Source organism: Thermobia domestica, chromosome 10, assembly GCF_964235325.1.
Source record: "Thermobia domestica chromosome 10, izTheDome1.hap1.1, whole genome shotgun sequence".
NCBI classification, from domain to species: Eukaryota; Metazoa; Arthropoda; class Insecta; order Zygentoma; family Lepismatidae; genus Thermobia; species Thermobia domestica.
The window spans coordinates 101,975,651-101,987,904 of record NC_137463.1 but is presented as its reverse complement, the minus strand read 5'-3'; the positions used below and the strand labels follow the sequence as shown (position 1 = coordinate 101,987,904).

Below are 12,254 nucleotides of genomic sequence, written 5' to 3'. Positions count from 1 at the left end.
TGACCTCTTTCTGATAATTAATTTGATTTTTGATTTGGGAGATGTATGGACCCGAAGCTATGAAATGGAAAAGTGAAACGCATGCGCTCCTAGAAGGACCGGTTATAGTCCTACAAACCACTAAATTACTAAGATATAAAAAATATTTTTAAAAAATAAGAAAAATTAAAAAAAATCCGTTGGTTTTTTGTAGGCTTGTGAGGTGTATAAGAAAAATTCAAAAAGAAAAAAAATCCGTTGGTTTTTTGTAGGCTTGTGAGGTGTATATTTTTATTTGGCATTTTTCCTTTTAGTTCCACCTTTTTATATTTTGTTTCTTTGCTTTTTCCGAGGCCATGTGTTTGTGCCGATGGGAATAATTTTGTTGCATCCCATTTCCATTGGCCACGTCGGCCCCACACTGATTCTAGTTGAAGGCGTGCTTATGGGATGGAGAGGAGTAGTGTAAGTTCTCGTGGCAAGGACTCCGCTGTGAAGTTGTGGCCTTCACACACACACATTGTTCTTTATAAATGTTTATTAAATATCAATTTTTGTGGGTACTAAAACTTGAAAATCGTGCGTGGGCTTATCCTCTCGCGAAAAACCCAAACCAAATGAGAGCGAGACAAACTCTCAAGATAGAAAGACAAGTATCGTTAATTCTATAGTCCGATATTTTATAATTAAAGATAAAGATACTAAGAGTGCCAAGGGTGAAGCAAACCATCCGAGTGTTATTAAGGGTTTGTCCCTTTTTCCCGTTAAGCAGTTATTACTTATAACCACTGAGAGATAATACGAAATGGCATTTTATTAATGGAAACGGTTGGAAGAAGCGAAAAACGAAGACACTCAAATTGACTAATATTTAATAGTGAATGTGTTGGTAGAACCACATCATTCTTGCAGTATGATATCATGTTGGGACCTCCTGAACGCCAGCGAGGAGGATATTAAATCAGAACTGGGTGACCAGGAAATTATAGTTAGCAGGAAGAGTGCGATATTCCAATGTAAAATTAGCTGAGTGCCTGTTAGGTAGATTAAGAGTTTCTGTTTTATTCGTATTCTTCGTATGGAAAGAAATAGGGTAGTGAGTGTTCCATTTCATCTGTGACCACGATGTGATTCCGTTGACGAACTATGCGCACAGACTTCCTTGTTGTCAGTAATTGTCCAGAAGGTGTATACAGGTAGAATTCTTCGACTTAGATAGTGTTGGCCTAATATGGCAGTTGGCAGTAATATTACGAAAGGGGATATTAAATCAAAACTGGGTGACCAACATGCTGTAAAGATAGCTCGCATCAAAAGTAAGAAGTAAGGTGAACTCATTGTTACTCAGTCACTACTTCTTACTTTCAGTTCACCTATTCCTCCTTGAAAGCTTCTTATTATTGAGCTAAGGTCCGTTCCGATATTCCCATCCCCAGCCCTATTTGAAATGCCAACATTTCATGCACACTAGCATTTCGTGTATTGCAAAAGATGCTCTTTGTGCGAATTGTGGCCAGTTTAGTAATAGTGTGGAGTTCTGTACAGCAACTAACCCCTTTTGTGTTGACTGCAAGAGCGAGCATTTGGTTGATCTCGGGACTGTCAAGCTTCTCAACGTGAGAAACGTATCCGAGAGTTAATGATGGTCAAGAAGATCTCTGCTGGGGATGGTAAGCGTTGCTTAAAGGAAAGTATCTCTTCCCCGCTTTCTGTGTCCTTTGCTACTGTTGCAGCTATTCCTTGTAAATCTGTGGCCACCCAGACGTCCGACGTTTCCACCCAAACAGATCTTGTTCTCGATCAAAGTCAAGAAATTCTTAACCAGTCGCATCAACGAGCGAATCTCACAAAACCCCACGTGTTCCTATTGGTAGTGCCGAAACTGATTTTGTTTTCGACAGAAGTTCAGGAATTCAGACCTTAGTCGCATCTACTAGCGAACCCACCAAAACCCTACATGTTTCTTTTTGTTGTGGTCTTCCGCAAACTCCAGCTCATTACTACTAGCCTTATATGGTCGACCTAAAATTTGCCAAGCATATACGGCGGCTGAATTATACGGTTCTTTCCCTGAAAAGAGTAAAATCCACACCTGTTCGATTCTTTGAAATCTGACATGGTGGAAGACGAACTGATGCATACTGAGTGCACCACCGTAGTCTGCCTAAGTAGAAAGATTTCTGCGAACGATGATTTCTGATTTTTATTGTTTTTTACTATTATTTTTATTGTTAATCATTTCTCTATTGTTAAAGTTGTTAGTATTTATTGTTCTTTTTTATATAGTTACTATTTATTGTTATTGTTACATATTTGTTATAATCATATAATTATTAATTTCTCTCTTTCATTTTTATATCTATTTTGCAGCAGTTTTTGCTTATATTTTAATATAGTCGTTTTTAAAATTTTATTTAGAACAGTCCATGTTTTTGGGCAGTCGTGTTGATCGTAACGGCCGCAAATAGTCTCGATGTTGACGCTCATTAATACTCAATCAATCAGTCAACTGTGTTGCACGTGCTCCTGGGTTCGATTCTCAATAGAAGAGCACTAGAATTTAATTTCATAATCATTGACTGTCATTAATCATTCGTTTCCTTTAGCCTAAAGGGCATAACGTAGGAAGTTAAAAAATCACTCATTTAATTTCAAACTGGAAGTGATTGAAATTAACAGTTTCTGGTTTTAATGTTGATTGGATTGAACCAGGACACGATAATATATAATGACAAATATTTTTTGAAATCAGTTCAGCAGCCGGGGGAAAGATACAATTTCTAACCATTTCTCCAAGACAAAGTGACGGAAATTCACTGTTATCCGGTTTCAATATTGATCTCCATAGAGCAAATGGTAAGATATGTTGAGAAGCCGTTTTTCGGAATCTATTGAACGTCTAAGGAATACATTTCATTTCGACCTTTATCCTTTGATATTGAACGGAAATAGTGGAAATTACTGCTTTCGGTTTCAAGATTGCTCACAATAGTTTAAATCGGTAATAGGTAGATAGGAGTGCTCTCCTAAACATGAATTTATTACTGTAAGAAAAATTCTATCTGCGACTTTATTTCTGGGTCAATCCATTTGAAATCACCCAATTAAGGACAAAAAGGTTGCTGATTAAATTTATGATTATTAATTTTTGTATAACTATATTTCGAGAATAGAAAACAAACATTCATTCGTTTTCGAGATGCGCAGTTTTCTTTTGAGCAACCATTTTGTATAGGCGCGTTAGCCTATTTTGAACTTTAAAAAAGGTTTGCGGTAAACGCTATAGCTCTATAAGTTTCAGAGATATTAATTTCAAACGTAACCCATTTAGAGGCATTTAACTGTTCAAATCTTAAGTTCCATGAACATTTAAGCCTACTAAGCTACAAATGCCTTTAAAAATGTTGAAAATAAAAGTTTAAAAAGGCAAATTCTCAATTTTAAAATTAAAAAATTAAAAAGGAAGATTAAGAATGACTTATTGTTTTCAAAATTTAGGATTCATAGTATATTACTTCTAAAGATAGTCGCTGCGAATCACATCTCTTTTTGTGTTATAGGTCTTTAAACATTGTAATGTTTCGAAAATCGACTATTCAACCTGATATATTTCTAAATGAACACATTTAAAAATTTTCAAATTTTTGCTAAACAATTGTTTCCGTAGTAAAAAATGATTGAAATTTCAATACTGAAACTTGAGTGGGTTTTGAGTTGTAGTTATTTTTGATGTAGCAAAATCGCAAGAAGTGGCGCTCTATGCAAATATGATAAAAAAAAGCTGTGTTAAAAATCGAAATAATAAATTTGGAACACTACCTTAGTATATATTTTTTAGTTATAAGTTCACACGTTAACCAGAACTCAGTCAATGTCAATCCCCTATTTAACAATAGCTTTTATTACAGTGGTAGTAAACTCTAGTCCATTGTAGAGTTGGAGTGCAGGGGGGCAACGAAAAATATAAAATATCTTGAAGATACTGGGTTACTTTCTCAGTTGCATTTGTTTTCGATCCTTTTAATTCTATATTATGAATGTGTTATAACCCATACAGGACACTTTGGTGGAGCCTCACTTAGGAGGAATTTATTGGAATTTTCACTGGTCAACTGAATTTATATATACGTGCAGAAGATAGTTCGCCCAACATCTCGACCCAGTTGCAAGTGTGTCCAAATAAGATAGAAAAGAAAATGAAATTTAGCCTTCCTGATTACATCATAGCTAAATTTATCAAGTGCATCAGTGGTTCTGTAATGCAACCTCTTGTCAATCAAACTGGAAATTTCCTGCTTTTGGCGAAAAAGGGAGTTCCTTCATGAATTATTGGTCATTCCAGTAACTAATCACAGTATGATGTTGTAAACCATGAATTACTCAGTATTTCATCTTTTCCGTCCGTTGGATGGGAAAGAAAAACGATATTTTGTTCTTTTCCTTTTCCGCTTCCTCGTGGCAGTAAGTGAAGAAAAGCCGAAGAAGGAGGGAACAGTTGTACCTTTATGTTCGTGGGAGTAAGAGCTAAACATTTAGCATCTCTGCGTAGTGCCATAAAAGGCACAGAAACCATTATTGTAAAGGGTCAATACCAATAGACAGTTACTTCAAGAGTAGTCTAAATTTATATTTACAAGCTTTATATTTTATTATAAGCAATTAGCAATTACAATGTAGTCATTACAATGACGCTATCAAACATAGGGTGTTGCCTTAAGGATATACAAAAAAAGAAACCTTGTGATATATCTCTTGATATATTGGAATTGAAAATGAAATCGCAATCGTAAATGACATAGTGACTCAAATTCGATTCGGTCACCCATGACACCTGTTATCTTCGAGTTTTTGGGACTAAACTGTATCTTCATATTCACAATTAAATATATATCGATATAAAATATCCAAGTTAATTAATAATTAATGTAAAGTGTTTTGTTTTTTCTTATGACTAGCAGTTAAAATCCGAATATTTCATTATTTGAAATATTCGGATAATGGATCCTTCGGGTGTTCGTTATTCAAATATTCGAACAAATTCATTATTCGGATATTTGTCCGAACAGCGAATTATCATTATAATAATCGAATATATATTGTTCGATTATTCGAATAAAAACGTTATTCGAATAGCAATTGTAGCTGACTCATGTCAAAAAGTATTGTCACATGTTTATAAATATGTTGTGGTAGGAATATAATTTGATAGCGAATTCGCCCGTATTTCTTATAATGTTGGTATGTGTAAAATCGGCAAAGACATGTATATGGAAAATTTCATGTCAAAAGAGCAGTAAATAAGAGCAATAAAACGAAAATGAAACTTTTATGTCCATTTAACAACATTTTGTTTTACTCATTCTAATTTTCGTATTTACAATTCTTTTCCTATGAAATTTATCATAAGTATACATTTCCGATTATACACATAGTATCAATATTAAACGTACCCTGCAAAATTATTATCAAATTATATTCTTACAAGAAGACAGTCTAGATAACCGACAATCATTTTGGACGTGAGTGTTCATTAGACCATAGATGCAATCTTCAAGTTTGAAATTGGAAATAGGAAGGAGGTTAGGTCGAATTTAAGGTAACGCTGGCGTACCGTGCGTCGAATTTAAGGTATGTTCTGAAAACCAAGTGTTTTGTTCTTTTCATATCTTGTATGATTTGTACGTTATGAACATTGAAAGTTTGAAACTGTAATTGTTTCTGAGATAATCTGTTATAATTGCAGATGATCTTCTAAATGCGTCTGACAAAGGAACAGTAGATATAAATCATTCTAATATCCGAGGAATGGAATAGTAGAGACATTGCAGAATTCTCCAACTTTGCTTCTGACGTTCTCATTAAACTGTAATCATTCATTAATTCAAGGTTCTAACAGATTACATCCAGTTAGACATTCTGTATCGCATTGAACAGTCTTGTACGTAATGGTTATTTTCCGGGAAGCTGGCACGGTGGAAGATAAGGCACGAAGTGGACGACCACAAAATACCACTAATGAGGAGACGGCAGCTACGATTCTAGCATCGTTTGGGAAGAGTATCAAGTGCAGTACTCTTCGTGTATGACTGTAAAGTGCTATAAGCAAGTTCTCCACAGTCCGGGTATTGCATACCAATCGTTGGATCTCTTATAAGCTGCACACGAAGCATAAGGTAAACGAAAATGGTCCTGATTGTTGAGTAGATTTTTTCACGTAGTGCATGAACAAATGGAACTGAATCCTTTGTTTACAGGTTGCGTACTGTTCAGTGATGAGACCTATTTCTGTTTAAATGGGTAGATCAGTTGGAATAATTTTTGGTATCGTTTTCACAGTAAGCCGAACTAACTTGATCGAAGTAAGGTACAAAGTCCTGAAAAAGCAATGGTGTGATATTATATGGGACATTCGCATCAGTGGTCTATTTTTAATCGACACTACCTTAAAAGTGCAACAGTATCTGACAGTTATGCTTGATCCTATTTGGTAACTTTTCTTTTCTTTCTATTTTCAACGGACGGACCTCTTCCCATTATGGTGTTGGTGTGCATCAATCGTTCGATGCACAACTCCCAGGAAATTAGATTGGTTACCGTGATCCCGTGCAACGGTTCATTTGACCTAACAATTCTTGATTTCTATCCGTGAGACCAAATGTGAAGCAGACGGTATCTGCTTAAAACCTCGCGATTGAAGGCACCTGCAGGAATGCATTCGGCACACATGTGGTCACATTTGATGGACATACTTCTGTGCGTGCAATCAGAGTATATAAAGTGGCTTTAGTTGTGCGTTATATGGGATGGCCATATAGAACTTATACTGTATTGTATTGTTGGCAGATTGTTTTTACATTTCAGTGTTCATAACGCGTAAACCATACAAAATGTTAAAAAAGAAGAAATTGAATCCTCAGCTGACGTTTCTGTTTCTCTCGTGTTTCCTGATATGCGGCATGACCTACTTGCTGTTTGAAATTTCGAACTTATATCCAAGATGTCGGACATGGTCGCTAGGTACCCCACAAGTAGATTTTGATTCACTCTGTGTATATCTACTTCTTTAAGTAAGTGCTACAGTTGAGGGTGTTCACTGTAACTAATTGTACTTTATTTTATTTTAAAAATTACTCTAAAACTCAATTGTAAAATGTTAATTAAACTTTATTAAACTTTATTAATTAAACTACTAAAAAATTAATTAAACTTTATTACATCTCACACAAACATAAAAAAATTATAACTGAAAATAGTATTTAAAGTAACAACTTTAATTTATGAAATTTCAAATAAAAGTTGAGTTTTGAGAAGCTAACAGAAAATGTTGGATACCAATGTGAGATCATTTTACTTCAAGGATATAGGTGCATCTCTATTACCGGGACTCACGAGTAATTGAGAAAACATTTCTGAAATTTCCGTGGGAAATTTGTTAAGATATATTGTATAAACATATGTATCAGAATAGTTTGCTCCTTGACAACATATGTAATGAGTAGCACTTGTCGTGAGAAATAAGATATAAGAAAGATATATTTTTAATAAAACCGTAAGAGTTATAGAATTTCATTGCAGCATATTTTCTTCTAAAACATCATATTCTGCACAACCGACACATTAGATATTTTCTTACCAACTGAAACTTCTAGTGCCGCAGTAGTTATTGAGAACAATTTATGTTTCACACTTAGTGATAAACAGTTACGTTTTCCACTGTACTTTCCTTGGTATCTCATCTCAATGTATTTATTACGTTGTTTAGCCTTCCTGGTAGAGTTCAAATGAAAGAAAAGATTTCTGAAGCAATTGTAGCTCATGTTTATAAATTAAATAATATATGAAAGTTTTGTTTATTTCAGTGACATAAACAATATTCAAATTTTTCAGTTTTATATTAAGTGTAAATAGAACAAAGTATAATACGTCATACATGTAGTACAAAAAAGTACAAAAGGAACATTGTGATTGCGGAAAATTGAGTTGTATTCAAAAACTGTGGGAAACAAATTTCAATATAAGACTTAGAAAAATACTCTATCAAGATATTGTTTTGAATTATTACTGGAGCTTTTCTATTTCAAGTGTGCCCCTGATGGCGCTGTTGTTGACGTGTGTTTTCCCGTACCTCCTTCGAAAGGGGATGAACAATTTGCTGTGGCCGATATCCTTCAATGGTTGGATACGGACAGTGTAGCCACATTGAATTACTTCATGGGCTTCCTTGTGCACCACCTTGTTAGCCATCCTAAATAGCCTGCGATCTTCAATCACCAAGACCAAACGACTGAATGAGAAATTGGCAACACAGCCGAGGTCATTCACTTATTTCTTCAAATTAATGGAAGGTTTCCTCTGTAGGAGGATGGCGGAGTGGGACCGAACTATGTTTCATATATTTTCCGAGAGCACATTTGAAATAGAAAGGCTCTAGGCTTCTCCAACTTAGTTTCTTAGTCCATTCAAAAATTGACCATTTCCAATGCTAACGACTGTGTTTGTCGAATAATCACAGACCCCTTTAACTCCAGCAAAGATGCTCATACGTTAAACCCATTAATGCTAATTCAAAAAAAAAAAAAAAGATTGAAGTATGAATATTTTGTACATTTCAATCATGTCATGAATGAAAGATTGAATAGCAATAGTTTTACTTCGCTGTATATTCTTAGTATAGTGTGAATATACAGTGTGTTGGGTGAGTAGTGACTGTATTGCTATACGTGTTCGTAGAAGTAAACGGTTTAACATCGGCAACTTTGTTCACGACGGTGGGATTAGATTGGTTTGAGGGTTTTTGGGGGAGTAAAGTAAATAATGAAAATTTTGAAATTGCACAGTATAAATTGTTGTAATTTAAATGACAGCTGTTATGAAATTGTCGAATGGCCGGCCAGTGTTTCCAAATATAGTCTAAATTTTAGTTTTTGACAATATCCACATTTTATCCAATTTTGTTTGGTTATAGTTTAATTTGGGATATTTATTTTGGTTAAGATTATTACAAAAATTTCTTTTCTGTGTTACTTTTAAAGAATATTTAATCCTGACAAGATCATGATTTGTTATCCTCATATGTTTAGAAACTTTTTGTATATTCACCTTTCAAATAAGTTTTTGTTTTATTTAATTTTTGTTTATTATTTATCTTTGTTCTTAAGGTGTTCAATGATCCTGGTTTTAATGTTGCTATTTGTGATTATAATATAAAACTTATTATAATTGCAACCAGTTAGTAACTTCTATTAAGATTTGAGGTAATGTCGTTTTAATATTGAAACTGTGAAGTATGTTTTAATATCCTTGTTATTCGTGGATAGACTCTTATTTGAATTGTAGGAACACGAATCTTCTTTGTTCAGTTATTCCGGATAGCATTAATTGTATTTTGTCTTCTTGATTATCAATAATTTTTAGTTCAGAATACGATTTTTTTCGATATTTTATAAGTATCTTTGTATAAATAATTCAAAATATCAGTTTTCGGTGCCACAGTCATTATGTATTGTTGGTGGACCAGAAGAAAAAGTTTTTCTCTAAACATTATCCTTCGTTAAAAGATTATACGCCTAAGCAGCATGAATGTCTTTTCTTGCGTTGAAATAAACTTATTTTCGTGTTCATTGGTAAGTTTTAATTCATAATATACCATGGTAAATTTGATAACAGAAAATTCACTTCTTTATGCAGCACAAGAACATAGTGCCATCTACATAGCGGCATTATCTTGTGTACGCATTTTTAAAGTAGTTTTTGAGTTTACTTTAGAAATATATTCTGATATAATTTATAAGATCATCAACGCAAAAAGGAACTATTACCACCTAAAGCCGGAGATAAATTTCGATTAATTTTACATTTATCCAAAAATAATTATGTACAACCTACAGACCATAGATACAATATTAAATGGGAATCAATTACCCAAGGATCACAGAGAAATCAGTAACTGCTCAAACTAAAAGAGTTATCACAGTCTTTTGGTCGATCAGTTAGTGATTTCTTTAGTTAGTGATAGTTATACTAAATTAGACTGAAATTAATTACGCTGTTTATTCTTTATCAGTGTGTTCAAAACAGTGTCAATGTATTGAATCTCATCTGGTATTCAACACAGTATTAAAACCTAGAACATTGAACACACTGAAGATGATCACACATAAGAAAGATAAAAGGAAAGAAACAAAATGGTAATATATGTATATATAACCTTTGGATAGCATTTAAGGCAACAAAGAATTATCTATCATTATGTCAAAATTGTATATCTTTAAGAAAACATAAAACCAGTTATTTTTGAATTAATCCTCATTAATCCTCAGAAGTTCAAAATTAAACTGTGATCAACGAAATTTAGATAAAAATGTATATCGTAACTTGTATTCATGCTTTACACAACATAAACAAACAATATATTTGCAAACACTAATTATCAAAGAGCTAAATTCATAAAATAGAGATAATCTGAATCGCAATAACTTGAGAATCGCTATACACTGAGATCTTAAAATATCTTTTGTTTATTTCTACTCTCAAAATCTTCAAGACAGCCTCCCCTTTTCTTCGTGATCAATGTTGATTCTCAGTCTAAATGTTAAAAGAATTAACATTTACCCACATAAACGATGTCTTGAGGTAGAATTGTTTTAATGTTGTATAGTTCTATGCATATATCAATTAATTAATGAGTTTAGGTTTCAGTATGTATTAAATACCGGGTGTTCAGAAATTAACTATGCAGTGCCATATTGTGGTGTGCTAAGTGATGACTGATATGATTGCCAATTAGAAATACAGCATTTTCCCATTGTTTAACATATTTGAACCACATTTGCAAGGGGATCACTTCAAGCATTTCTTATAACTTCCATGACATTAAAGTTTAGCTTCGAGTTAATTTCAGTTGTTGAAAGTGGTTTATGAAAGATAAAATACGGGAAGTTATGCATTGCATAGTTACTTTCTGAACACCCTGTACTGCACTGCTTATTATATATAACAAAGAATATTGAATAACATATAATTTATTTACATGAATAAAACTGACTGAGTTTTACTTCTATAAAGGTCGCACTATAATCCTTACCACGCATTTTATGGATGAAGCGGATATAATGGGAGATAGAATTGCCATAATTAATGGAGGAGAACTTGTGTGCTGTGGTTCGAGTATATTCTTAAAGGCAAAATTTGGAGCAGGCTATTACTTGAATATTGTACGGGAACATGAAAAAGAAGAAGCTGATGAAGTGGACATGTTTTCAAATCTTGGACACGCTATGAAACTTATGGGACTTGCGGGAAGGCCCCAATGCAAAATATGCCGTCTTCGACAGTGGGGCGAAAGCGATCCTATTGCATGTACACATGTAACCAAGGTAAATATCAATAAATAGTGATAGGGGATGCTTGTTTTATTGCTGGATAGGCCTAATAGAATTGTCGTAACTACATAATTTCCTAGTTATTTTTTAAACTGGATCTTCAATTCAAATTTATTTATTATTCTTTATTTATATATATGTGGTATTATAATAATTCACATACCTTTCTTACAGTATTAATTCGTGATTTTAATTATTTATAACTGAAAGTAGGATTCCGAAGTTATTACTTGAATTTATTATTTTCCATTTAAAAGGCAAGTTTGGTCAATGAAATCTAGATGCCGAAGGCAGGAGTGACACCAATTTTACAGTCAGGAAATTAAACAAAAGTTTTAACTGAAATCATTGTTACTTTATCTTACTTTGTGTCCATTTACGCAAAAACAATATACCAGCAAAGTCTTTCAAAGTAAGATTTGAATTTATCTTGTTAAAAAAAAAGTATAATGATTTATTTTCCTTCTTACAAGTGTTTCAAGAGTTTACTAAAAATATTTCACGCATTCAAATGTAGATTTGTTTAATCAAGATATAATCTCTTATTATGGATTGGATTAAAGTGAGTTAAAGTATATGATAACTGTGTTTCAGAAACGAATATAAAACATTATCTTTTTAAGAACAAGTTTTGGAAAGAATAGGAAATCAGCGCAATTTTATTACATGTTCAACAATAGCATTAGAAACATTGTAATGTAGTTTTTCCTGATGTTAGTGTATTTTAAATAAATACTTAAGTTATATACATTCTAAGATTGAAATGTTCTTGTTGTTGTGATAGATACGTGTCTATATATGTGAAGTATTAATAACTTTTTAAAATGAATCTCAGAAACTTCGGAAGACAATCATTTTACTATGCAAGGTTCTTTTCCCTTTTATTTCATTATC

The 12,254-nt window shown here is 33.1% G+C and overlaps 1 protein-coding gene across 2 annotated transcripts in view; it reads left to right on the top strand.

Moving 5' to 3' along the window:
- The window catches only part of LOC145662607 (phospholipid-transporting ATPase ABCA1-like), a 1,231,974-nt gene that overhangs the window by 713,430 nt on the left and 506,290 nt on the right, over window positions 1–12,254 (top strand). For both annotated transcript variants that reach the window (XM_081728328.1, XM_081728326.1), the window contains one exon: window positions 11,044–11,354. In XM_081728328.1, the coding sequence (XP_081584454.1) occupies window positions 11,044–11,354 (311 nt within the window). The remainder of the gene's footprint in view (window positions 1–11,043; window positions 11,355–12,254) is intronic.